Source organism: Athene cunicularia (genome assembly GCF_003259725.1).
Source record: "Athene cunicularia isolate RWA chromosome 11 unlocalized genomic scaffold, athCun1 chr11_part1, whole genome shotgun sequence".
Taxonomy (NCBI): Eukaryota; Metazoa; Chordata; class Aves; order Strigiformes; family Strigidae; genus Athene; species Athene cunicularia.
Window position 1 is genome coordinate 20,046,564 of NW_020799113.1, and position 26,488 is coordinate 20,073,051.

General features: G+C 55.0%; 3 protein-coding genes across 3 annotated transcripts; 2 read left to right on the top strand and 1 right to left on the bottom strand.

Moving 5' to 3' along the window:
• Positions 1 to 3,592: 3,592 nt before the first annotated feature.
• ADGRG1 (adhesion G protein-coupled receptor G1) lies at positions 3,593 to 11,705 on the top strand. Its single transcript, XM_026856761.1, has 14 exons — positions 3,593 to 3,616; positions 4,613 to 4,700; positions 5,214 to 5,639; positions 6,172 to 6,295; positions 6,377 to 6,524; positions 6,610 to 6,738; positions 6,983 to 7,099; positions 7,641 to 7,686; positions 8,052 to 8,152; positions 8,232 to 8,347; positions 9,337 to 9,611; positions 10,263 to 10,374; positions 10,611 to 10,879; positions 11,034 to 11,705. The coding sequence occupies exons 1-14, from the start codon at positions 3,611 to 3,613 to the stop codon at positions 11,153 to 11,155; spliced, it is 2,079 nt and encodes a 692-aa protein (XP_026712562.1). The 5' UTR covers positions 3,593 to 3,610; the 3' UTR covers positions 11,156 to 11,705.
• An 828-nt stretch (positions 11,706 to 12,533) lies between these two features.
• Positions 12,534 to 18,414, top strand: ADGRG3 (adhesion G protein-coupled receptor G3). Its single transcript, XM_026856771.1, is given in 14 exon segments — positions 12,534 to 12,681; positions 13,153 to 13,182; positions 13,270 to 13,426; positions 13,509 to 13,626; positions 14,174 to 14,196; positions 14,198 to 14,303; positions 14,383 to 14,505; positions 14,590 to 14,629; positions 14,715 to 14,815; positions 15,381 to 15,493; positions 15,636 to 15,919; positions 16,422 to 16,515; positions 16,969 to 17,255; positions 17,703 to 18,414. Coding segments are annotated over 14 exon segments (1,674 nt in total). The 5' UTR covers positions 12,534 to 12,599; the 3' UTR covers positions 17,819 to 18,414.
• Positions 18,415 to 18,940: 526 nt separating this feature from the next.
• Positions 18,941 to 25,410, bottom strand: LOC113484404 (uromodulin-like). The gene is made up of 9 exons (XM_026856779.1): positions 25,303 to 25,410; positions 24,327 to 24,393; positions 23,633 to 23,800; positions 22,653 to 22,858; positions 21,942 to 22,102; positions 21,115 to 21,360; positions 20,314 to 20,473; positions 19,746 to 19,890; positions 18,941 to 19,078 (listed from the first exon to the last, which is right to left on the bottom strand). The coding sequence occupies exons 1-9, from the start codon at positions 25,303 to 25,305 to the stop codon at positions 18,978 to 18,980; spliced, it is 1,257 nt and encodes a 418-aa protein (XP_026712580.1). The 5' UTR covers positions 25,306 to 25,410; the 3' UTR covers positions 18,941 to 18,977.
• Positions 25,411 to 26,488: the final 1,078 nt, after the last annotated feature.

The following is a 26,488-nucleotide window of genomic DNA, read 5'->3' on the forward strand; positions in this document are numbered from 1 at the left end:
CCAGCTGGAGAACTGAAATGAAGTCTCCTGGAATAACCTCCTGGCAACAAGTCTGAATGGCTGTTGAGGAGGGAAGGCAGCCAAAGCTCGTTTCATGGTCTGAGGGCTGCAGTAACCCTCCTCCAAGCTCCACCGCCAGCAGGGAGCCAGGAGTGTTTCAGAGATGGAGGGCGACAAATCCTTTAAGCCTGGGACCGCAGCCACAGTGGGTTTTGCTGTGCCCCTTGCTGGTTTTGCAGCTCCCACGTGAATTAAATTGAGGACTAAAAATGTTGCATACTTGGTTGCAGTCCAGCTCTTAATCCCATGGCCCGGGGGCTGCTATTCCCAGAGCAACAGGTTTGCAAGCAACTGTGTGTTGCTGGGATGGAAGACCCCCAGGGCTGGCCGTCCCCCGCACCTTGCAGTGGCACCCGTGGGTGTCTGAGGGGTGCACTGCTGCAGGGTTTGCAGGCAGCGGGCTGGGTTGCTCCTGGCATGCCTGGTGGTACCAGCTGGGCAGCCGCCTTTCAGTGCCTGTTTCTTGGGAGGGCTCCGACCCGCCAACTCCTTTCCCATCAGCTCACTGACAGCTGGGGTTTGGCAGGGAGCAAAGGGGGGGCCTGTGGTCTCTTACCTGGCTCCTCACATGCCACAGACTTTGCCTTAGCTGTGCTTGTCTTTTCTGCAGCCAGAAAAGCCTGCCGAGACTGGGTTCACCCTCGCTGGGCTCCAGGTTGGCTGCTTTCTGTGCCAAATGCCTGGAAGCCTGATCTGGGGTGGTCCTGGACTGCTCTGCACTTCGCTGTACTTCCCTTCCCCACACCCACAGCACGGGCAGGCCATGGGGACCTTGCTCACGCAGAGGGGGACAAGACCTGGGAAGGGACAGTGTGTTTTGGGAGCAACGACAACCCAGAGGGGTGGTTTGGGTGGAGGGAAGGTACAGGCTGACCTGCAGAAGGTGGCTGAGGGCCTGCTCTTGAAGGCGGCTCAGTGGTGGGAGCGCACCCGAAGGATAGCGATCTGTACCCTCCAAGGCCAGACATGGTGTGGGGTGCTGGGGAGGACAAACTGCACCACTTCACCCCATTTCATGGCAGACCTCCATTTGCTGCAGGCATACCTTGTCCTTCACGGACCATTTGCAGCCCCTGCTGAAGCCGCAGGCTTTGCATGCCACCAAGTTGTGTGTTGTGTTGCCCAGGCGCTGGAGGAAGCGTTGGTCTAGTTCTCTTCGATATTTCTGTCTGTGGTGTTTTTTAGGAAATTGATTTTTTTTTTTTTAATTTTGAACGTTAAGACCCAGTTATAAGCAAATGCTTCACCCTGAGAGCCTGAGGCACCGGCAGTCTGCCTGTGCCAGCCTCCCCTTGGCTCTCCCCATGCCTGCTCAGGAAGGGAGGGTTGCCAGCGGCTGGTGAAGGACAGATCTGGCAGGGAGCTGTGCCGCTCCCATGGGAAGCTGTATCAGGTCTGGGTTTGTCTTGTTGGCAAAACTCAGCTGGTGGGTGCTGGGTGTTGCGTGCAACCCCATGGCCCAGGAAAAGCCAAACTGCTGTGCTCCATGCCATGGCACAGGCTTGGCACAGATGGGCTGCCAGCATGGTGTAGCTGCCACTCAGCTCCTCGGGCACTGATAAACATGCTGGGTCGGACCCTGCCGCCCACCGGTGATGGGAAAGGCTGGCGTGCCAGCACTGGTTGAATAACGTGCAGCCTGGCCCCTGCATGCATGGGCTGCTGGCCAAGGACAAGGACACTTTGTGAAGCACCCGGGTGGCCGACGCTGGGGCATCCCCTCTGTGGGGGGTCCCTGACTGGGTCCCCACCTCCTCGGGCAGCTCCAGCCCCAGGGCACGTTGTCTGTGGTTGCTATGATGGGGACCAGTCGTACAAAGCTGTTCTGCATCTCGGGGAGCCTGTGATGGCTGGCCTCTCCGTGCCTCAGTTTCCCCCCCATGTGGTTCGTGAGTCCTTGCCTGGCTGTGAGTTGAGGGCTTATCAGCATCTCCAGGCACAGAGCATCGGCATATTTTCCTAATGGGCCTGAAAGGAAAACAGAGACAAAAGCCCCTGGACCTCCCCATTTCTGGTGTTTGTCTGAGGTGTCCGAGCATCTTCCCTTCTCCTGGGGAAAATCATCACATCCAAAAGCCATGTGCCACCTCCAAAAGCTTAAATACCTGCTGCCAAGTGACCCAGAGAGCAGTAAGGTGGTAGCATACACCAGGGGTTTTTTGTGTGTGTGATTTGTTTGGGTTTTTTTTCCCAATCGTTTCCAGGTTTAGAGGCCACAGTATTATTCCTTGACTTGTCTTTCAGAGATCAGTATGTTCTTTTAATAGGAGGATACAATGTGATGCCCGGGGCTGAGCCATGCCAGTGGCAAGGGAGCCTTGTCTAGACTGTGTAGCCCCAGCAGTGTCCATTCCACCTCTTTTTAAATCATCTGGCTGATTTTGGGGCCAAACCAGGAGTTTTTCTATGTGTTATTGTTCTTGGAGGAGCTCAGCTCCCAGGCTCTGGCTGGGGCAGCGGGTAAAGCCAACCTGCCCTGGGGATGGTGAAGAGGTAGGGTTGGTGCCAAAGGGGGGTTCTGCTTGGTGGCTGCAGTAGCATGGGGCTTTTGGAAATGGGTGACACTGGGGAGATGTCCTAGTGGTCATGGGGACATGCAGCATCGCTGCTCACCAGTACTGGGGCACATCAGTGATGCACATCCACACTGTCACCCAGGCAGGGAAATATGACAAGGCAGGATCCAGCCCTTGCGTGGGCTCAGCGCTTCTGGCTCCCTCCAGCGCTGCTTATCACCGTCACGGATAGGAACCGTGTTTTCCCACTGCGAAACCATTTTCGGGGGATTTTCTCTCGCTATTGTTCGGCTCAGGAAACAGCAATTGGTGTCCGGGCAAGCGGGACCATATAGGGCTTGGAGGGGAAATACCAGCTCCCCCACCCACATCCCCTCAGGGATTTCTGGTCCCCGTTGAGTAACGGCTGAAAGGGGCTGATCCTGTCCTCCAACCACCCCAATAAAGTTCTAAAGATGCCAGCACAGCGGGATGGGCTGCAGCCTCGAGATTCAGCATTCCCTATCCGGAGGGGATGCTTTCCTGGTGTGCCAGCTCTGTGCCATCACAACGTGGTTGGCATTCATGTGCTGCTCTGTTGCTTTTAAGCGATCCAGGTGCTTCCCATTTTCGCCGGCATTTTGCCACCCCGGATCTGTGCTTTTCATTACACATGCATGACTCCCAAGTGTGCGGCAAGGCACCAGGATGCCAGACACATTCCACATTCAGCTACTGCTCCCAGCCCACACCGGGAAACCTCGTTAGCGCTACACTCAATTATACCCATAGCAGCAGGTTAATTAATAACCCAAAGTCCCCGTCTTCCAGTGATAAACTGCTGCAAGAGGCAGACTGGGAGGGGCGGCAAGAGGTCTGTGCCTGTGGTGATGTGCCCTGGGTCTGTGCTGGCCAGAGGAACCTCCAGGAAAGGCTGTGTTGGTGGGAGAAATCTGCTAACAGGGACACAGAGATTTCAAGTCAGTGATTTTCCCCCAGCCTGCCCATCTGATGGCCCCCGGGTGCCTGGGGCAGCTCACAAGTCTTTGCAGGTGATGCTGGTGGGTGCCCTGGCACCTGCTTGCAGCAAATGAAACAGGATTTAGCCACTCGGTGTTTTTTTGAGAAGGATGCTTTGAGAGCAGGATACAGCAGTGGCAAACTGGGTGCTGGCTTGGCTTTGGGTGTTGGCAAGTGTTTGGCTCTGCTGGCTGGTCCACCAGCCTCCACCGATGCCATCCCTCCTTGGCAGGGCTCCTGCTGGTTGCTGGACCCTGGCAGGATGGGTCCCACTAGCCTCAACCTGTTGCTGGGGTGACATCAGGACAAGGAGGAGGCAAAGCTCGATGCATCCCAGCAGCACTGGAGATGCAGTCTGTGGTGCGGGGAAGGTGGAGGTATGATGGGAAGGGCTGTGGGTGTGAGAGCTGTGGGGCATGTGAGTGCAGAAACACCCTAGGGTGCTCAGCGCTGGCCTGGGTGAAGGTCACAGGAGCTCTGGCCACACATAAAGACAAAGAAAAGGGTGGTGGAGCAGAATGCAGGATGAAGGAATGGGGAAAGGGGATGCAGAGGACATTGCCCAGCTGGTCATGATGCGTAGAAGGGTCTTGGCAGCTGTGGTGGTTGTGTGGGCATCACCAGGATGAGTCTGGGAGAGTTCATTTCTGCTAGACTGAAATGGTGAAGAGGTTTGCAACGTGCCCAGCTCCTCAGCTAATCTGCAGAAGTTGAAAGCACATGAGAAAATAATTTTAGGGCTGGCGCATTAGGAAACTGCCATTTCCTTCTGTTTCTATTGCTTGTGGTAAGAAGCCAAGGCCCAAACTGAGATGTGAAGCAGGGAGTGGAACAGGGGACCCCTCCCATGCTGAATCGCTGGTGGTTGGTGCCTTTGGTTGGTGCCGGGCAGGGTGCCTGGAGCTCGGGGTTCGTCCTGCCAACAGAGGCACTGGCCAGTGTCCCACCAGCACAACATTTGCTCTCCATCCCCTGACCCATGGGATGGGTGATATACCCAAATACTCACAGGCCCCCTTTCCTTTGTATCCTTCCAGGCTCTGCTTTCTCCTTGGAGGCCAAACCAAAGCAGAGACCCACGTGGGATGAAGGTCCTCCTTCTGCTCCTTCTCTCCCCTCTCCAAGGTAGACTGCCCCAACCACATCCTGCCCTGGGATGGTAAACCAGGTTGGGGCTGCTGGGAATAATTGGCAGCCCCAAAAAATTGTCTGGGGGACTCCAAGGGGCATGTGCAGCTGTGGCTTCCACAGAGGTGAAATGTCTTGTGGGCTGATGTGCCTCTGGTGTTGTCTCTGGGGCCAGACAGTTCATTTCCAGGGAAAGGATATGGTCTCCATCCATCCCTTCTGGTGATGGTGAGGTCCTTTGCCAGTCTCTGCTGATGTGGGGTTGGGAGAAGGTGGCCCTGAGAGACAGGAGGTCCTGCTGCCCCAGGAGCCCCAGTGAATCCTCCCAGAGTGGCTGTGGGGACATCAGGGAGGTGGCCAACATCACGCAGCCCCTCTGGAACAGGGTCGGGATGACTGGGGCAGAGGGCCTGGTGTGCCATGCACAATGCTGCCACTGGGGTGTGGTGTTTGCCGGGGGTGGCCGACCCTCCGGCTGAACCAGCATCTCTGTGCATTTGTGCACTGCAGGGGTGGGAGCCAGCAGCCACCGGGAAGAGGACTTCCACTTCTGCGGTGACCGAAACCAGACCCAGAATAGCTCTGTCATCTACGAGCATGGCCCCGCCACCATTTCCATCAAGAACACGGCTCAGGCACTGATAATAAAAAGGCCCTTTTTGCCAAACAGAAGAAACTCTTACTACAAGTATAGCTTGCCTCCGGCTTTGGGCAGGTACCGCTTCTGCATCTACTGGTTCAAGGCCAACAGGACCCTAAAGCTGGCATATGGGAAGCAGAGCTTCCTCCTGGGTGGGGATCCATCCAGCAGCATCACCCAGGGGAAGGAGAGACAGAAGACTGAAAGAACCAGCGCTTCCATCTTCAACGTGTCCTACATCTCAAAGGGTGGGAAGAACACCTCCCTTGACAGTGCTCCTGAATACTTCTTCCCTGGTAAAGGAAATTCAATGTTATTTTAATGAAATAAAAGGTCTGTTTTATCCCCAGCCCATTCTCTATCCATCAGCAGACACTGGTGGTGTGTCCCAGTATGTGCTATAGCATGATGATGTGAAGACACAGCTGAAGAGTGATGGAAGGGGACATAGGTTTGCTTGAAGGAGCCCAGAGGCAGCCCCCAGTACCCAGGCTCCCTGGAGATGAAGATGGAGATTTTCAGAAGTGGTTTGCCCCCTAAATTCCTGGGAAATCATGTGCTTTGCACAGTTCTCTGAGGGTCTCATCTGTAGTACTAGGCACTTAACTTGTCTCAGCCAGCCTGGTCCTGATGGCCTTGGTGGAAGCTGAGCTCTGGGTGGCAGGAGAAGCCCTCTGGGTTGGGGTCTCCCATCAACTTCCTAGGCTTGGGTCAACTTGAAGCCCTTTGTTTTCTGCTCCCACCAGGGCTGTGCCCAGCTAGTTTGGGGCATGGGGAAGCTGGCTCTGCCCATGCATCTCATGGCATTTCCTTTTGTGTGTCTGTTAGCCCCCCCAGAGAGCATGCCTGTCTGGGAGCAGGACGTGGAGGAGCAGCTCGCTGCCTTGGACAGCCTCATTGCCCAGCCCTCGGCACTGGCTGTGGGAGCCATGGAGCAGCGGACACTTCGGCAGTGAGTTCCGGGCTTGTGCCATTCCTGCTGCTGCTAGTGTCGTGCCTGCTGCATTCTGCTCACTCACCCCTTCTCCAACAGCAAACTCGGGGAACTGGAGAAGATGCTGGCCAAGGTGGAGCTCGAAGGGCAGAACCAGACCTTTGGGAAAGCCACTGTGCACGCAACCATCCTGAGGGTCCAGCCCCCTCAGGCTCCTCAGCACCTGGCCTTTGCTTCCCAAAGAGAGGTGGGTCCTGGGTAGCCTGCCCTGGTGGTCTTGACCCATTGTGCATCATCTCACAACCTCTCTCCTGACAAGTTCCTCCTTGCAGGAGGGCGGAGAGGTCCATGGGTTTGCGGTGGACCTGCCGAGCAGCCTGTTTGTGATGGCAAAGGAGAGGGAGGAGGTGGTGGAGCACAGGGTGCTCCTCATGGACATTAACAGCCAGACCATGTTTCAGGTAAGATCATGCGTGTGGCACGGTGGGGTGTCCCCGCTGTGCTGGGGGCTCTGGTGGTACAGGGCAGCAGGAATGCTCCCCAGGCCAGGGTGTCAGTGCTCGCTCAGAGAAGACGCTTCAAAGATGAACTACAAGCTTGATGGGGAAAGAGGCATGGGACCTGCTTCTTGGGGACTCTAATCCACCTCATGCCTGGCAGCTCTCCCTCCCCATGCTGCCACTGCCTCCTCTTCTCCTCCAACAGGATGAAAACAGCAGCCATGTCCTGGGTGACAGGGTGGTTGGCATCTCCCTGGTGGACATGGTGGTGACCAACCTCTCCGACCCAGTGGTCCTCACTTTCTTCCACAACCAGCTTCCGGTAGGTGGGGAGACAGTCTCACTGAACCCAATCCCACCCAGAATGGAGGGGCAAGGAGGGCTCAGGCCGTGCCAGATTAGGGAGTGATCACAGTCCAGCAGGTCCATGCCCTTGGCCTGCCTGTACAGCATCTGCTACGACTTCTGGGGCTGTATCACAGTCATGGCTTCACCGTGTGCACTGGAGGTGGCACTGTTTGCAGTTGACCAGGAGATGCTGCTTTGCTGATGTGTCACCTCCAGCACAGTCTCCAGGGCTGGGGACATGTGAAGTTAACAGTCCCTTGACTCATTCATGGCCCTGCCAGGCACCTGCTCAAAGGTGAACCCCTTGTTTGAAAAAGGGGTCCTGGGAGGAGGTATCTGCTCCACAAGCTGCCAAGAGAACAGTCTCTGCCTGGAGCCCACTCCCATGACATAGGACAGTTTGTCTACTGAGACTGTCTCATCTCCTGCCCTACGTTCTCCCCTATCAGATGTGCTGGCTGGGCAACAAACCCCCAGCTGCATCCTGATCAGGGCTCATGATTTTGTCATTTCAGAGGAATGTGACACCACTGTGCGTCTTCTGGCAGGAGGATTCCATCGGTGAGTGCTCCTGCACTTGGGTGTGAAGCCAGTTATGGCCTTTGCTCCTTTTGCAGGGTACCACAGACCTGCTGGTAGGGGTAAAAGTCACCCTGCACTTCCCTTCCTTGCTCCAGCTTCATAAACCTTTCCCATGGGGTTGATTTCAGGTTTTTCCCGCCATAGCTAAACCAAGAGCTTTCCCCCTCCCTAAGGATGGGTCCTGATACTGAGGGTGCTATCTGAGCATGTGTGCTTGGCATGGGACAAGCTGGGATGCCTGCTTTTGTCCTCTTCCCTGCCATGGACACCTTGCCCTGAAGATCCATGAACCCAAAGCAGATGTTCCTGCTGCTCAGCAGCTGCTCTCCCTTTCTCTTGCGCAGCTGGCTCTGGGAGCTGGGACAGCTACGGTTGTACAACAATGACGGGGGTCAGCCAGACAGACTGCAGATGCAACCATCTCACCTACTTTGCCGTGCTGATGGTGGGTAGCACCTTTCTGCAGCTCTACATTGTTCCCACCGGCTGTTCTTCCTCACCATCTTGTTCCTCCTTCTCCTCAGGTATCCTCCCCGGAGATCACCTATATACACAGGGATTACCTGAGTATCATAACCTACATCGGCTGCCTGATCTCGGCTTTGGCATCCATTTGCACCATCTTCTTCCTTTACTTCAGGTACAGTCTGACAGTTCACCCTGCTCTCCCTTGTCTGTGTCCTGTCCATTGCCACTACACCTGGGTGGGCACAAGCTCTCCAAATGCAGTTGATGGCCTGGCTAGAAGCATGCTGAAGGAGCCATCCTTAAAGAAAGGGAGTTCTCTCCAGAAACCACACCACTGGTCAGGTCTCCTGCAGGGCGCTTGTAAACACTGGCTGGTTTCAATTATTTAGGAAAATTGGCTTGGTTGTTGTTTTAGACCCAGCAAGCAGAAGCCTGCAAAGATCTTTTCAAGATGGAGAACATGAGTGTCTTCTCCTGAGACATGTCACTGATCCTACATGGATGATTCAGAGATGACATGATGTTGCTCCCTACCCACCATGGCCTAGACCTGAAATGCAGGGTCAACTGCAGGGACCTGAATTTGCACATGTGGTCCCATCCATGTGTTGCAGGAGGATATCGGACCTGCACAGCTCTGTGAGAGTTATAACAAGCAAAGACGTTTATTTTTATAGTAGTACATACTTATGCTCTCATTAAAGCTCTTACTTCATAACAAATCAGCAATTAGACAGCTGTCAATCCTTTCTCCTATCAGCATAGGACCACTCTAACACGGGCTGTGCAGACCAATCAACTTCTTGTTCATGCGCTGTTCACGCAGCGGTAACTTCTCACAGTTCAGGACTTTTCCACAGCTCAGTGTTGCAGCTGTCCGTTGTTTTTCTCTGCCACCTTGGCACAACTCAGCAGTTTCTTATCTTTCTCCCAAGGCCTGTTTCTCATCAAAGCCTAGAGGCTTTTCAGATGCTGTGTAGGGCTGACAGGGCTGATGTCTCCCACATCCATGGGGTTAGACTCTCAGCCCCTGACACCACCAGAGGGTTTCCTGGCTCTTCTGGCTGGGGCAAGTTGTCCCATGCAGAGATGTGGGGTGTTGTGGGGCACCAAGGGTGCTGGCCAGGCATGGTGGTGAGGTCTCCCCCCTCAATTCTTCAGAACCAAGCAGCGAGATCAGATCATGAGCATGCAAATCCACATGAACCTGCTGGGTGCCATCTTCCTCCTGGATGTCACCTTCCTCATCTCCGAGCACTTGGCTTCCAGCAGCAGCGAGGCAGTCTGCAGAGCTGGGGGGCTGTTCCTGCACTTCTCCCTCCTGAGCTGCCTCACCTGGATGGGCATCGAGGGCTACAACCTCTACCGGCTTGTGATCGAAGTCTTCAATGCCTACCATGACCACTTCCTCCTCAAGCTCTGCCTCGTGGGCTGGGGTGAGCATGTTTAGAGGCAGAGACACCCTGAGGTCACAGGCCACAGGGTGGAGGGGCACCCGGGTAGGTCTTTCCCACCGTATATGGTGCCTGGATGGGGATGGAGACGTAGCTGAGGGGGAGCAGATGGCTGGAAGCAGAGGGGTCTCTCTGTCAACAGACTTGGTGGAGAAGGGGACTCAATGGCTGAGAGCAGAAGCTGGTGTTAGAGTAAGGGTGCATTGCCCTGGGTGTCATCCAGCAAGGGAAGCATGTGAGAGACACTGTTTGGGGTCTTTAAATAGTAATGGGATCCTCTGCTTGTGAAAGAAACATGCAGGACAGCCCAGAGAGATGGGCTTGATGTAGGAAGCACCCACGCATCTCTGCTGTGCTTTGGGCAGGAAGCTGCAGTAGGAAGATCCGTGATCTTTTGTGGCCTAAATTTCAACAGCCCTGGGAGACGCCCCGCTGGAGTTGGTGCAGCACAGCTCACTTCTGGGCCAGGGTTTATGCCAGGTGTCCTTCTTGCGTGCTCCATCCTTGGTTCCCCCTTGGGATGGGGGGACGTTGGTTTGTACTCCATACGGGGAGAAAGGGGCAGTAAGTTCTTCCAGAAGGTCTGAGGGCCAGGGACTAGGGCGGCTGCTTCACTCTGTTTTTGCCACCCAGGACTTCCCTTCTTCTGTGTGACGCTGATTTTCCTGGCTAGCTGGACCAACTATGGCCCCTTCTCCATTCCCGTCTATGAATCCATTGGTGGCAAATCCACCAATGCAACAATGTAAGTCACGGGAAATGGGTTGCCTCGTCCCTGGTCTTAGATAAAGTCAGGTGGCTAAACCTTCACCGTGTCCTATGGGCTTTCCTTAGCTCACCTGTGGCTTTTATGGGGCCCTGTGCAGGGTGGTGGTGGGGGATGCCCCCTCCCTGTTTAACTAAACTGGGTGCTGGGTTTGTACCACACCTTTGTGCTTCTCCCAACACCTCCAACTCATGTCCCCTTTCTCCTCCCTCCAGATGCTGGATCACAAGCCCCCTGATCCATAACATTGTGAACCTGGGTTTCTTCAGCCTGGTGTTCCTCTTTAACTCAGTCATGCTGGGGGCCATGATCCGGGAGATCCTCCAGCAGAACAAGAAAGGCCGCAAGCTCAAGCATATCTTAGCCCTCTTTGGGCTGAGCATCCTGCTGGGCATCCCCTGGGCACTGGTCTTCTTCTCCTTTACCTCTGGCGTCTTCCGCCTTGTGTCTCTCTACATCTTCACCATCATCAACTCCCTCCAAGGTGAGCCTCCTCTGAAGGGCACCGGGGCTTTCACGAGGTATTGGTGGGGTGGTGACTGGGTACAAGAGGAGCTGTCCCTGGCAGGCTGGCTGGCTCACCCTCTGCTGTTGGTCCCTCAAGGGGGCTCACCCACCCTTTCTCCCTCCTCTCCCAGGTTTCCTCATCTTCCTCTGGTACTGGACCATGGTGCTGCAGGCAAGAAAGTCCCCTGACTTGCAGAGCAGTTCTGACAGTGTTAAACTGCAGCCCAACAGCAGCCAGAGCCATCTTGGCTGAGCCCTGCGATGGCTGCACTGTGCTGGGGCTCCCTGCATGGAGGACAGCTGTGGGAAGGACTGACGCCATCTGCTTTGCTACCGCACCCACCTCGTAGGGCTGCTAGGAGCCCGGGGACCCACAGTGGGGCTGGCTGCCCCTCACCCCTCACCTCTGCTGGCTCCTTCTCCAGTTTCCCCACCCACCACATCCCACCAGGCAGCGGCACATCTCTTGGCTTGGCATCCTTGGGGCAGGATGGAGGGATGCTCACATGGGCAGCGGGGGCTACGGAAAGTGGAAGAGGCAGGAACAGGGTTCCTGGTGCTTCTGGATATTCTCTATCATGCCCTGAGACCAAGGGTGATGGGTGGGAAAGGCCCTGTCTTAGTCCTTGATGGTGGTCACCAAGAGGGTCCTTTTCTGGTGAAGACAGAATAACTGCCCCTGCAACACCCTCTAGCAGCTGAAATAATCTATTTTTGTTATTTTGTTGAATGTATATTTTTCGATGGTGTAGAAGTTTAATGCTTGCACACCAGACTTGTGTCCATTAAAGTCATTTTTGCTCAGAGCATGGCTTGCTGGGTCTCTCTGCTGGGTGTGTTGGTGGGCTCTCTGACGGGATCCATCCCTCAGCTGGGGCTGTCATGTCCCTGGGGCAGGACCTGTAGGATCCTGCTGAACTGGGACTGGTAATGGTGCTCCCAGCAGAGTACTGGTACTGTGGTGCCATAGGGTTGGGTTGATGGAGGGAGATGCTGTGGCTCAGGAATCCGCTGCAAATGGTGCTCCCAGCAGAGTACTGGTACTGTGGTGCCATAGGGTTGGGTTGATGGAGGGAGATACTGTGGCTCAGGAATCCGCTGCAGTCTCCAGGGACTGTCAATATCCAAGGAAGAGGGAGTCCAGTGGAGGGTGGGAACATGAAGAGCAAGGCTTTGCAGAATGGCAGTTGCCTCCCTGGGTGGCTGCAGGGCCATGCCAATCATGGCTCTCCTGGCTGTGCCGCTTGCAGGTGCAGCACCGTGTCTCCTGTCCCACCAGTTCTGCTTCCAGATGATGCTCTGCCTGTGGCTCATCCCCTGCACCCGGCTCCAGCTCCTGGCTGGGGCAGAGGGACCCTCCCAGGGAAGGGATGTTTCATTCCCAGCAGCATGCCCAGTTTGGGAGAGGGATGCTCCAACACGTTCCTGGGCTGGTGAGGGCCATCACCCAAGGATTTGGCAGGACTGGGGGGAGAAGGAAAAAGAAATGAGTCAGCAGGGGGAAGTGGCCAAGGGGGAAACAACGTGGCTCTGATACTTATCGCTGTTGCTGTGTCACTTGCCAACCCACAGGAAGGCATGAGGGGCTTGCAGAAGGGAAATGAGGACACGACAGTTGGCTCAGGGGCAGCTACAAGCCCTGGGAGAGTCTGGAGAGGAGCAGAGCTGCTGGGTTGAGGGGAGTAGAGCATCGTGAGATGGCCAGGGGTAGCCTGGAGACCCCACAACACATTATGAGCCTGCTCCTGGGAACCATCCTGCTGCTCCTGCTGCTGCCTGGTGAGTGGTCGGTGAGGGGGATGCGGGCACCCCCGATTTGGAGTGTGCATGGTCTTGGGGGGTACATTTTCCTGTGAAGAAGGTGTTGATCCAAAGACTGTGGCAGGGTTTCACCCTAAAATGTAGCGAGGCCAGAGGGAGAGAGCTATGTAGAGAGCTGGCAGAGGTGCACAGAGCAGAGGGGTTCGATGTTGGGGGCTGCTTTAAAACCCTGGATCAGCAGCCCAGGGTCTCTTCTGCAAGCAACCCTGGGGGGCTGGATGCGGTGATGTGTCAACGCAGGCAGGGTAGCTTTGCCTTCACCAGCCGCCATGGCTGTGCAGTTGCTTTTTGGAGCCCATGTAGGACGGTAGGGCTGCTCTTTTTAAACCTGGCAGCTGCCAGATTCTCCCCCTTCCCCTGTAGGCAGGGGGAGGACTGACCCTAGATTTTAGAGTTTTCCCCCCATTACCCCATGCGTTCTTCTTCCAGACGCTGCTGGGGGACAGGAGAGTTGTGCTGGTGAGTGGCCCTCCTCAACCCTACCTCACCCTGGTGCTCACCTGGTGCCACAGTGCCCAGCAGCAACCTGGTTCCCCTCCTCCCCAGAATTGAATCGGGGTGACAGGCATCACCAGTGCTGCAACACTGCGGAGTCAGAGGAGCGAGGCGATGGGACCCCTAGCCCTGACTTGCCTCGGCACTGCCCAGAGCTGAGGCGCTCCAGCAGCCCTGCTTGCGCCTGCCTGCGGGAGCGCTGGCTCAGGTAGTGGGCAGGGGTGTCCATGGCGGGGTTTGGGGGCTCAGCCTCCCGTGTGTAACAGTCCCACAACCCTCCTGCCCTGCAGACTGCTGCAGTCGGCAGGGCCGGCGCTGCGCAGTGGACTGGCCGGGCTGAAGGTGCTGCTCCTCAATGTCAGCAGGGCTGCCACCCATGATGTCCTCATCAACTTTTCCCCCATGGAGGTGAGATGCACCCCTCTCCCTCCCTCAGAAGGCCCTGAGCCTTCCAAGTGTCCCTTAGCCCCTGCCCTGGGTCTTGGCATGCCACGGTGTGCTCTTCCTCCACCCTGCTCCATGGTTGCATCACAGACCCACATCAGCTTTAGCACTCTTTTGCAAGGAGTCATGCAAAATGGTGCTTGGGGGGGGAAAAGCCCTTCCTGAGGAGACATGCCATCAGCAAGAAGGGGGGTCAGGGGGAGGGGAAGAAGAGAAGAAGAAGAAATATGTTGGACCTTGTGTCTCCTGCCCACCCCCGGGCTGTCACATTCTCTGGATGTCCCAGGGGACCACGTCTCATGGGGTGATGGGTTGGGGCTCTCCTGGGAGCTCTGCCCCTTGGGTGCTGGGGATAAGTTTCCCCCTTCCTGCCTTCGGGTCTCCTGCTGATGTTGCTGAGCAAAGCTCACCCAGGCAGGGCTGAATTTGTGCCTGGAGCAAGGTTGTTGGGTCCCAAGCAGAGAGGTGACATTGTCAGCAAGCAACTGCCCACTGCCGTTGTCCGCTGCAGGGCCCTCAGATGCTGAATCTGACAGGCAGGCAAAGTCCAGCTCCCCAGGGAAATATTCCGGTCCCTGAGCAGCTGGACAGTGCGTGTGGTTGTGATGGTCCTCAACATCCAGCAGCTTGGCATGTTTGAGGTAAGAGCTGTCATTGCCAGCAACCCTTTGGTTGCCAGCACTTGCTGGCTCAGCTCAGGCAGTGTTGCCCCCCACACAGGAGGTCAACCGGACGGGGCAGGTGCTGGATGACACCGTGGTGGGCATCACAGTGGGAGAGACGAGCATCTCTGGGCTGCAGGACCCCGTGCAGCTCACCTTCACCCACAGGCAGCTGCCCCATGTAAGTCAGCTGTGCCCTCCTGTCATCTGTCCCCCAGTGCCCCTCACTGTGGCACTGGCTGATGCTACTCTCCCTCCTTGCAAGAATGTCACCCCACAGTGTGTCTTCTGGGATACCAGCAAAGGTGTGGTCCTTGGCAGGGCTGGGCACAGGACTGGGTGTAGGTGCTGTGCCCGGCGCTCATGGCCATAACACTGTGCCTGTTGCAGGGCAGGCAGGAGGCTGGAGCAGCAGTGGATGTGTCACACAGCCCGGAGACAAGGAGACAGCCTGCTCCTGTGACCACCTCACCTTCTTCACCCTCCTCCTGGTGACAATCCCACTCCCCACAGCTCCTGCTCATACCCTGGCTGCGCTGCCTGCCCCATCTTGGGGGCTCCTTGGGTGTCACAAGTAGCTGCACAGGGACAGTTATAGCTGCTCCCAGGAAAGCCCAGGTCCCAAAATCAAGTCCAGCCCCAGCTCAGGAGGGTGGCAGCAGCTCAGCAGAGCGGGTACAGGGTGGAAACGGCCCCCAGTCCCATGCAGGCTCTGGCGCAGTGAGGCTTGGGGTCTTGTCTCCTGGTGGAGGCTCCTGGGAGGGTGCTCATGGTGGTCCACCACAGCCTTCACTCATCCCTCACCAAAGGTGGTTCCAAAGAATCTTTATCAATATGGTGATAGGTGCTTTTTATATATAAATATAATAAGGGACCACCTCTGAGCCACCACTGCTCTGCTTCCCCTGAAGACCTTCTGGGGGGACAGACTGGGGGCTTGCACAGCATCTCTGCAGCACCCCACTGGGGTTATCAGCCCTATGGCTCTGGTAGCTGCAATTGGGTTTTCTAGGTTGTTCCAGGACCTTTCTAATTCAACGTGTGCATGTTTGTCAGAATCCGGCTCTGGACAGGTCCACAGCACAAGGCTTGATGGCTGTTGCCACTGCTGGCTGTGGGGTAGCCATGGCTTTCTCCATCTTCACCATTGCCTTCTGCATCTTCTTAAGGTAGGATGTGCCAGCAGCTCCCTGGGGACTCATCAGGCTGGGAGAGAGGTGGGGCAATTCTGGTGCATCTTCATGAACCTGCTGTGTGAGACCTTGCTCAGCTGTGATCCCAGCCTTTTCTGCTCCCTTTGGGGATGCTCAGGTGCAGGTTCAGGTCTGAGGACACTCTCTGCATCAACCTGGGGCTGCACGTGAACCTTGTGGGCAGCCTGTTCCTCCTCAACCTGGCCTTCCTGCTCAACAGCAGGCTTGCCAGTGAGACCCAGCTGGGGACCTGCAAGGTCTTGGGGGGGCTCACCCACTACTGCCTGCTCTGCTGCTTCACCTGGATGGCATTGGAGGGCTCTCACCTCTATCTCCTCTTCGTCAAGGTCCTTGGCACCTACATCCACCACTACCTGGTGAAGCTTTGCCTGGTTGGCTGGGGTGAGCACCACCAGCCTGGGTGAGAGGGAGGCAGTGGGTTACAACTGGAGTGGGAACAGGGTGACACAGTGATGGGCAGAGAGCAAGCAAGCCCGTCCCACCCTCAGCTCTTCCAAATGTCATGGTCAGAGCTGGCAAGTGTCTTATATGGGCCTGGTGCACCAAACTCAGGGCAGCACCTGCAGGCACCTTCCATCCCCCTGGGGAATAGCCTCCTGCTCAATGAGCAAGTGATGCCCTTGGGAGTCTTTGTTCCCCCATTACCAGCCCTCCATAGCATCCCGGGGGGCACCAGAGCAGATGATCCACAGAGAGGTTAGGGGACACCTCTAGCCTGACCTCCCAGCACTGTCCTTCCCACTCCACGTCATGTCCCAGCAGCAGCCGTTGTGCCCCCAGCACTTGTGCAACCTCAGCAGATCCCTAAACCCCACCCCACCAGAAGTCAGCCCACCGCTCACAGTTCTGGCCTCTCCTCTATGTGTCTCCCTTGTTCTTCCAGGCTTCCCCACTCTCATTGTGGGGGTGGCAGGAGTCATCGACAGCTATGGAGAATACAGCATCCAGACCGCGGACCACCAGGTCATAGCCCGCCTGTGCGTGTGCCACCGCCCACAGGGCTTAGGTGGCCCTTTGGCATGGGGAATGGTAACCTGGTCCTGCTGGCAGCGCAGTGGTGGGGGGTTGCACCCATCCTGCTTGGCTTCATGCTCTGCTTCCACTTCCCTAATAATGATTGCAACATAGCAGCTACAGCTGTGGTAACCAGCACCACCTCCTCTCATGCCAAGCCTGCTTGGTCAGGCCTGCAGGCCTCTGGGTCATGCAGAGACATCTAAAGTCCACCTGGAGCTTCCCCAGGCTCCCAGCTGAGTGACATGAGGGCAGCGGATCCGTACCACTGTCCCCCCTGCTTCACCCTGACCTTGGAAAACCCCATCAGCACAAGGGTGTCCCTGCATCCCTAAACATGTCCCCCTGGGGATGCTCCCATGGGTGCTTCCAGGGTTAGCAGAGCCTCTGGAGGCACCACAGTTGTCTCTCTTCAGGTGCTGGATCCCTTCTGAACATGTCCTAGTCCACTATATCACCAACTGTGGCTACTTCGGCCTCATCTTCCTCTTCAACATGGGTGTCTTTGGGATGGTGATCCAGAAGAGCTGCTGCCTGAAGGACACAGGGGTGGTGCAGAGAGACCACAAGGCCTGGAAGGTGGCCCTGGTGGCAGCGGGACTCTTCTGCCTGCTGGGAGTCACCTGGGCCCTGGCATTCCTCACGCACAACACCTCCTCTGTGCCCATGCTCTACCTCTTCACCATCCTCAACTCTCTCCAAGGTCAGGGCCAGGTCCAAGCTGGGCTCCCTGGGCTCGGGTGGGAAGATGGAGGAGGCAGAACCCAGCTTGGCAGTGGGTTAACAAGGGGTCCTAATGGACCAGCATCTTCCCAGCACTGTCATGCCCTTCCCTTTGGCAGGGCATGTCAAGCAGTAGGTCCCAGCCACTGGTGTGGAGCTGGTCATGGCTCCCAACCACATCCACTCCACTGGGGGTGGTTTTCTTCCAAGGAAGCCATTCCTTAGCAGAGGAACAGGGACATTATCCACCCAGTGCATGTCCCAATCAAACATCTCACATGAAGCTTGAGGAGACCCTCCTGCAGGATCAGGAGCAAGCAAGGGGAACCCCCTGGAAGTGGCAGAGAAGTGCCGGTAGCATCCTGGCAGGATGCTTGCCGCCATCTCCTGCTGCTGCTGCTGAGTGTCTACCTTCCTTTCCCTGCAGGAATCTTCATATTCATCTGGCTGGTTGTCCTCTACTACCCAAAGACAAAGGAGATCACTGGGTCCCTCTCCCACATCATCAGACACGACACAACGACCACAGTCTCCCAGGACTAGCTGCCAGCTAGATCTTCCTCCCTGCCTGGGTGTGCACATGCTGATAGCAAGCTTGGATCCTGAAGGATGCAGCTTTCCCACAGAGGACAGGGCCTCAGTTTACCCTTCAGTGGGTATGACCCACCTTAGGGCTCTTTGTGTCAGCCCTTTCGTTCCCAGTGGCCTGCTTTGGGCAGGGAGCTCTGGAGGTGCCCCTGCTGCCAAAGTCCCTCCAGGCTGCAGCTCCCCCATAGTCTTGAAGTGTGCTCACTCTCATTCCCCAGGGGATCTTGCAGGGGTGAGGAGGGAGCCCACGAACCACCTGTCTGAAGTCAGATGGGGCCATCCCCCTCTTTGCTAGACCTGGCCTTTGCTGCTGTACCAGGCTGGTGGAGGGTTTTTCTGCTCCAGCGCAGACTCAGGAGGTTCAGGTTTGGGAATTGGCAAAAAAAAGAGAAATTCCTCTCCAAATGGATTTGGAGCTGAGGTCTTCAGGCAGGGATCTGCTGGGCATCCCTCCTGAAAAACACCCTCTGGAGCCAGCAATGATTTCTGTGAGAACACTGTGCTTTGGCTGAATGTACACACGTAGCCGCCTATCAGGGAAAACACTCATCTTTTCCTTATCTGTGTTTTTGTATTAAATCTTCGCCAGCTCTCTGAGCACTATAGATTTAGTTTTTGATGTTTACAATGTTGCTTGTTATTTGCTTTCTATTAGAGATGTATTGATGGGCAAAAATCTTGCTGGCAATTTGTCATGAATGAAAGGAAGGAAGGAAGCCGTATGAGTAGGTACATGTACACATGTGTGTGCATGCACAGAGCAGCCCTGGCTCTGCTCATGCTACATCTGTGTCACACAGAACCATGCAAATCCCACCTTTGGTGGGCAAGTACCTGGTGGGGGTACCTCCATCTCCCCATGCCCTTGGGTGACTCCAGGGAGGAGGAAAGCAGGAGGCAGGAACTTCCTATCCCTGGGTATATGTTTTGAGTCTGAAGAGCATGGGCCAGGAGGGGATGAGAAGGTCCTAGAGTTGCTGCAGGAAACAGCAACACTGATGTGACTTATCCTTCAAGCGCTGTTTGCATCCAATCATTACCTCCTTCTCAAAAAAAACCCAACTTGTAAAGAGCATCTCTGCCACTGTCACATTTATTTGGAAACAGCCATTTCCTACACTGTTTGCCGCCACATGCTGACAGCTGCAGCAGCCACAGTGAGCACACCAAGTGCACACAGCAGGATGAGGGCCCCGGGGAGCCATGGGTTGGGTCCTGCCCAAGAGGAGAAATATTGGTTACACATCTGAGTCTCCCAAGCTGGCACTGAGCCCTGGCATGGCACCTCCTGGCTGGGGGCAGATTTAGGGGAGGTCATGTCCTGTGAAGGGCAAGAGCTGCCAGAGCTGGGGGTACCTCGGAGCCCTGAGGGCACTAACAGAACTCGGTCAACCCAATTGGCCTCACCTGGGGCCTCCACCCACATCTACTACCCAGGGGCTCCGTTCAGCTCAGCACTCATTCCTGATCTGAGCTACGCTGCAGGTGGCCTTGCCCCCAGCCCTGATCTTGGATCTCCTTGGATCCCCTGGATCGCCCTGGGTGCTCAGAAGGAGCCTGCTTCGCTGGGTTGAGGCAGAGATCCAGCACAAAAACCCAGGCTTCCTCACCTGCAGTGCTGCACCAGCAGCCTTCTGGCTTCTGGTCCCTTCCCACCCAGATCTGCTGCTCAGCCCGACCTGTGCCTGGCATGGAGCTGCTCGCACAGAGCTAACCTCTCTGGGCTCGTTTGGCTTCTGGAGCATGCCATGCATGGCCAGGACACCTGAAAGACTCCACGCAGGGCAGTGATTTTGGCAGCCCTTTTTCATCACTTGGTATTTCCTAGACAGTTGCAAGAGTCTGTGAGCTGCTCCTGCCCTCTCTGGAGGGACACACGTACCTGCCAGGTCCTGTTGGTCAGTTCCAGAATGGTGCGTCTCTGCTCCCAAGGAAGGAGCAGCCAGCAGGTGGATGGGGCCATAGGAGACAATCTTATTGTAGTCATCCCCCAGCTCCCGCTTGCTCCTCCAGTGCCTGGGGCATTTCTGTCAACAAAGCCAAGGGAGGGGTGATGGGACCAGAGGGCAGGGGAGAAGCCCACTCCAGGTGGCAAGAGCTGTCCTGTGGGTCTCTCCTTGGCAGAGACACGGAGCTGCAGCCTGGGAACAGTCAAGACCCCAGAGCATGAACGGAGCTGGTTCCTGAAAGACCTTAGTCTACTCCTCCCCAGATCCTAGCATAAACCTCTCCTGCCAATACCCAACAGCCAGAGGGAAGGGGAAGAGGAGATCTCTGGTGGGTTCAAGCCCTTGTACCTTTAGTTCAGTTCACAGGGGTGAGCTCCTGCTGCTGGAAGGTGTTTGTTGTGCTAAGGCACCCGAAATGAGAGCAGAGCACCTTCTCCAAACAGCAGGCTATGGGAAGGGAGGTGTAGCCAGGGCATGGTGTGGACCATCAGGAGATCTCACCTTGGCACAGGGCTCTGGGCTGTCAGGGAGACACAGCCGGACACGGCAGTGCAGAAACACCTCAGGGTAACCAACAAACTGAAACATCTGGAAGCTGAATTTGGCAGTAGCGCTCTCTCCGACGGTGTTCAGGTATGTCACTGTCTCGTCATGGGGACACCTGGGACAGAATGGCTGAGTCAGCAGGTGGCCATCATGGGGGAACATTTCAGCCTGGTACACCAGAGCACACACGAGGTGGGTACAGCCCCCAAGCTTTGCTAACAGGACTATTTCTGTCTCAGTGCCAGTGGGAATGCCTTTCCTTGGCACCCTGCCTTGTGCCCAGCTCAGGGAGAAGCTGCCACCAGCAAAGGGGCTTGGCTCTTGTCTTTCTCTGTGGGGGCGCAGCTGCTCTGCAGGGTTGCAGTGAACCTGGCTGTGGCTCCCACTTCCCTGATAGCCATGTTACAGGCTTTAGCTTGGCTACAGCTACATCTAATACAAGCTTTTCAGCAGAGACCTCTCTGCACATCCCAGCAAAAGATCTCCCCTCTCCCCTCCTTGCCCTTTGCCTCCCCAGCTTGCCAGGAGTGATGCTAGAGGGAAGGCAGCACTATTGGCAGCAGAGCAGGGTCAGGAGAGGAGGCTCATCTATGGGGCTGTTCCACCTATTCAGTGATGGTGTCCACCATAGGTTCCACCTGTGAGCAATGATGGTGTCATTGCTCCTTGCTTCTTCACAGCAACCTGTCCTTGGCACCCAGCAAGGATGTGACCATGGTGCAGGGAGACCAGATGTGCTAGGAGCCCTCCACTCACCCCTTCTCAATGAGTTTGTGCTGCATGTCCTGGTAGGGATCCGTGCTTGGTGTGGCCCAGCAGTCCTCAACGCTCAGCAGGAAGTACTTGAGCTGCTGCTGTCCTTCTATCTTCAGCAGGACATAGAGCGTGTCTGTGACAGGGATGGCCGCGGTCGGCAGGTGATAGGGCTGAAGGTAGGAAGGGGTCTTGTAGAGTCTCATGCTGACATTGAAGTGTCCTTCTCTGACTATGAACTGCACCAGCCTGAGAGGAGAGGAGAGAAGAGGAGAAGAGAAGAAAAGAGAAGAGCTCACAAGCAGAATGAGAAGGCAGGAAGGACATAGCTCAAGTCAGGCCACCAGCGCAGGTCCACTGACTCTGCATGTGCCTCTGCTCCCGGGTGGAATCTCCTGAGAGCCAGGCCCTGAGCTGCCTTCTGGCTGGTATGTCCACACTGTGTGCAGAAGCAATGAGCTCCAGGGGCTCCCACTGACCAGCTGGCCAGGGAGGGCCATGAGAAAGGCAACCCAGGGTGTCCTAACCCAAAGAGGCCTGGTGAGGGCATCTTCCAGTTCCCACGCTTTATTTTTTGGATAGTTCGCTTTAAGCAGTGATGATAGGAGAAAGGTAGATTGTGGGTGCACCCCTTTGGCTCTGTCCCAGGCCTAAACCTTCTGCTGAAAAACCATGTTGGGAAAAGAAAGGGAGGCACCCTGATGTGGCATTGCTCCCAGAGCTCTCTAGTGGCTTCCCAGAACCTTTGCAGATCACCTCACTGGAGGCATCTATTTTTCTGCAAGCTCAAAGATACCATGTCAGCAGCCAGGTGAAGAGGGACCACTCACTTGTCAACCGCAGTGAGAGCAAAGGGCAGTTTCACCACCTGCTCGTAGGCGTAGACACAGGAGAAATGCACCTCCAGCTGGAAACTCCGGGAGATCACGCCCCTGTGTGCTTCCTGCTCTGACTCAATGACATTGGAGTACAACACATGGGAGCTGTTTTGCTGGAATGACACAGAAATCAAGTCTCCAGACCATGTCTAAGTTCATAGACAGGGCTCCAAGCTCCAGTTCAGATGGTACAACTCAGCTATAGCTGCTCCAGGCCTCCTGGACATATGACAGTTTTTGCTCAAGCCCCTTGTCCCTGGGTTACTGGCAACTATCATCAGCAGGAGTCAGCATAGTGCAATGCGGAGCTGGAGCACCGGTTCCTCTGCACCCTCCCTGACACTCATGAATCAAGTGAGGGACCAAGGGGCTGTAGCCAGAGCTCAGAGGATGCTGACAGAAAGCCAAGGGCTGTTACTAGCTCGTAAAGAGCACACTGAGACTTCCATGCCCTGCTGAATAAGACAAGATGTGCTGCCAGCAGGGGTTTGGTGGAGGCAGAAGAGCTTTCTGGCAGTTGTCAGTGAACCGTTCCAAGGGGAATGAGAACTTTACAGCACCAAAAGAAAAAGCCTCCAGGACTTCCCCTTGCTGTTCCCATTCAGCATGTCTGCTCCTCTCACAGCTTCAGAACTATGCAGAGAGGTTCTGCTGCATCCTCACCTGAATTATTGATCCACAGGCAGTGTGGTTTTCACCTGTGAGAGTGGCTGCAAAAAACAGCTCGCCCTCTTCTTCCCTTTCTGAGACCTTGCATGCCTGGTTCTTCAAGTGGACAAGCTCCTGGGGGATTTTCAAGAGTTCAAACACCTCCTTCCTGACCATCATCTTCATGTGCTCTTCTTCACAGGCCAACTTCAGTACTACATCTGGGGGAAAAAGCCATCTGCAATAGCAGTAAGGAAGAAGCCTGAAAGAGCCCTAGGCCAGCTATGAGATGGCACAGTCCCACTGAGCTCAACAGACCCTCATCCCAGCTTGGAGGCTGCTGGAAAGGCTCTTCAGAGACACTGGGCAAAGACAAACCTTTGGGAACATGCAAAAATTAGCGTGAGTCTGTCATTATGTGCTGGTTTCCTAAGGCCTGCACCAGTCCATGGCTGCCACTGCTCTGAACAGACACAGTCCTTAAGCTCAAGACATTAAAGACAGATGTCGTGGGTCTGGCCCCTTTCAAGGGCTGTCTACAGAATTCTTGCAGCCTGACAAGGGCACCAGACAGGGACAGTGATCCTCTCTTTCAGATGAAGAGGGCACAGCTTTTGGCAGTGTCTGGAAGGGGCCTTCACAGTAGCCATGCCGAAGCACATGTGGTTGTGCAGAGACCGCAAGGCAACTGTGCTCCACAGAATGTCTTGCTGCTGCCCTGACGTAGCTACACCATGGCACAGCTTCTTGACAGCCAAGATTTCCTTCTCATAGGAACTAAGACTTTTGGGGAGAAAGGAAACGGCCTGTGACTAGGTCTTGTACCAACATGTAGCCAGGACATGGTGGTGGCGAATGCACCTGAACCAGGAGCTGGTACATGTGCCTGGAGCCTGGAGTGGAGAGCAGTGGTAACATCAGCACACCATGCCCATCACCCTTCCTCTGGTGCCCGTGGACAGACTGGGGAGGGTTCCCAGCATCCCCAGCCCTACCTTGGCAGAAGAGCCCTGTGAAGCCTGGTTTGCAGCTGCAAACTGGTCTGTCCTCTATCACCTGGCAGTGCCCCTGGTGCTGGCATGGGTTTGGCAGGCAGGTGTCGGGGCTCCTCTTGAGACGATGGATAACCCCTTGCCTCCAACCATGTGGGCTCGTCAGCTCACCTGCAGCAAAGGAAAAGCAAGTAAGCTGAAACTCAGCAAGAATATCCACCCTATGACAGATGTGAGTCAATTTGCCCCACAGCATGAAGTCCTGCACAGCTCGCAAGGGCTGAGATCCTCACCTAGAGCCAGAGCTCTGAGGCAAAACATCTGAGGAAGGACCTGCTGGGAGGATATGACTGAGAGCCTGGGAGACCTCCTCAGCATGGCTGTTACCTGGAGCAGAGCTATGGATCCTCCCACCAGCTAGCAAGGAGAGCGGTGGCACATCACAGCATCTCTGTCCATCTCCATGGGTGATATACCATATGTGTCTGGGGTGGAGAATCTGAGGTTTCCACCTATTTTTTCAGCTCTTGCACCCCAGTTCCTGCCCCCCACCGAGCCCTGTTCTGTTGTGCCCCCATAGCAGCCTTCAGCAGTGCCCTGAATTAAGAACCTGGATACAGATCAGGTGAAGGTTTGACCTCTTCTTTTCATATTACCCATCTGTGACCCAACAGGGACAGTGTACAGGGAGACTCACTCTTGTTGCCTTCGTAGCCAGACAGGCAGAGGGCAGAGACCAGCAGCAAACACCTCACAGTCTTTTCCTGTAAAAATGAGCAGGCTCTGAGTAACTTGGATTTTTAGCATGATTGCTGGAGATGTTTGCAGTCATTCAGAAAGAGCCAACCCTCAAGCATGGGTGAGATAATTTCTGTACTGTATTTCCTCAAAAAACTCTATGTTCAACAGCACAAAGTCATTCCCTATCCCAAAAGATATTTTTTATAACTACCTAAATTCAAGAAAGTATTTGACCCGTGCATTAGACTGCAAGGGGGAGGTGTTCCTGAATTTAGGTAGCTATTCCAGAAAGAGGAGGTGTGAGAAGCCAGACCTGCAGGGATGTGCTGGCAGTGATAAAGCCACATTTCAGTAATAACAAGCACTTTGATTAAAACTGCACAGCTGAGAAATCAGTCCAGGCTTCCTGAAGAGGAAATAAGTTTCCCTCTTCCCACTACAGCTCTTTGGAAGAGGTAGTATTTGCAAAAGGATCCTCGCTTTTCCAGTAACCGGTATCCATAACAAGGAGACAATGAAATAAAGAAAATGCAAATCCTTGAACACAACTAATATTAATGCCATAAAGCCACAAATTAAGTCGATCCTCCCCTGTTGGTACAGATAACTGCTTTCTTTAGGGAAATTAATAGCACGGTGCTGATGAGCCCTGGACACTGGAGTCTCCTTATCAGAGACCTAGATATGAGTCAGTCTGGCTGGTGGCTGGAGCACCTGCAGATGCACTGAGAGCTGGGAAATACAACACCAAAAGCCCCACTCGTGTCTGGCAGCACACCGTGTACTCCCCTCTACCCAACTCTGAGTGGCTGCAACCACCAGACCTCTGGAAGAGGAAGGTTTATTCCCTGCTCTGCTCCTTGCTTGCAGCTGCAGCAGTCCTGAGAAATCCCACCAGCGTCAAGATCTCACCTTGTACTCACCCCACTTACCATTGCCAGGCCACTCTGTGCTCCTCCAGTACCTCTGCCCCGGGTGGCTCTTGTGCTCCCTGCTGCGTGCTTTATATCGTCTCTGGGCAGCTCATCCTGCTCCCCCACAAACACGCTGCCTCTGCGATTGCACAAGAGCCAACTTAGCATCCTTCAGTAGTGGCTGGGGAGGAAAGGACTCTCCAAAAAGTCCATCCTCCAGCACTGACGGCCCTTCTGATTAGCTGACAGCTCATGAACGCTGACCCAATTCATGGTCCCCGAACAAGGGGAGTATTTGCAAAATCCCTGGGAATCTGTTTTTGTGGTACCTGCTTTTGACACAGCAGTAACAACAGATACCACAGCAGCACACGCGAAGGCCAGATAACTGCATGTACCACATAAACATGGTTTCTCAACCTCAACGTACATTTTCTTTGGATTTCTGTTTAATGGTTTCTGACATCTAAGATCTGAAGAGAAGTATTGGTGAGAGATGGATGGGTGAGGGCTTGGTCCTACCATGCTTTCTCTGGGAAGCAACAACCAGCTGCAAGTAGCAGTAATAATCACTCAAAGCAATGCTTCTTGATATATATTTGACTGTGCATCCTCGGAGCTTTAATTGCTACAGTTATCATAACATAGCAGCAAATGTGAACAACCATTCCCCATCCAGTTTTTTTCCTAACCACAATGAAAACCAGAAAACAGAAGTATTTAGCACCTGACCCTGCTTGCAGCCTAATGAACTACCAATTAAAGAAAAAAAAAAAACAAAAAAACCAGGCCTCCTGCCATGCTCTGCTGCCAGATTTTGGGTGAGAATCTTGCTTTCCATTATGTATTTTACAAAGCAATTAACTGGGCCAGAAGCTTGCACAAGACTCGCTCAGAGATGCAAAGGCTGTGCAGCCCTCTGGCCTAGAAAGGAGCAAAACAAAAAGAGGGCGGGGGAAGCTTTTTCGTGGGTGCTTTTTTAAAATTTTATTAAAGAGAGTGAAACTCGTGAGTTCAAGAGCAAGCTTGTTGTCTCCACGGGGCTGCTGGCAAAGGTGTCCTGGTGGGCAGGGTTTGGCTGCTTTCTCCTCGTTTCGCCCCAAACCCCTCTGGGCCGAGGGGACCGCCATCAGGAAGGAGCCGCCTCCCCGGGAGTCAGGAGCTGTCGGCCGGGCAGCCGCTCAGCCCAGCGGCGGGGAGGGCC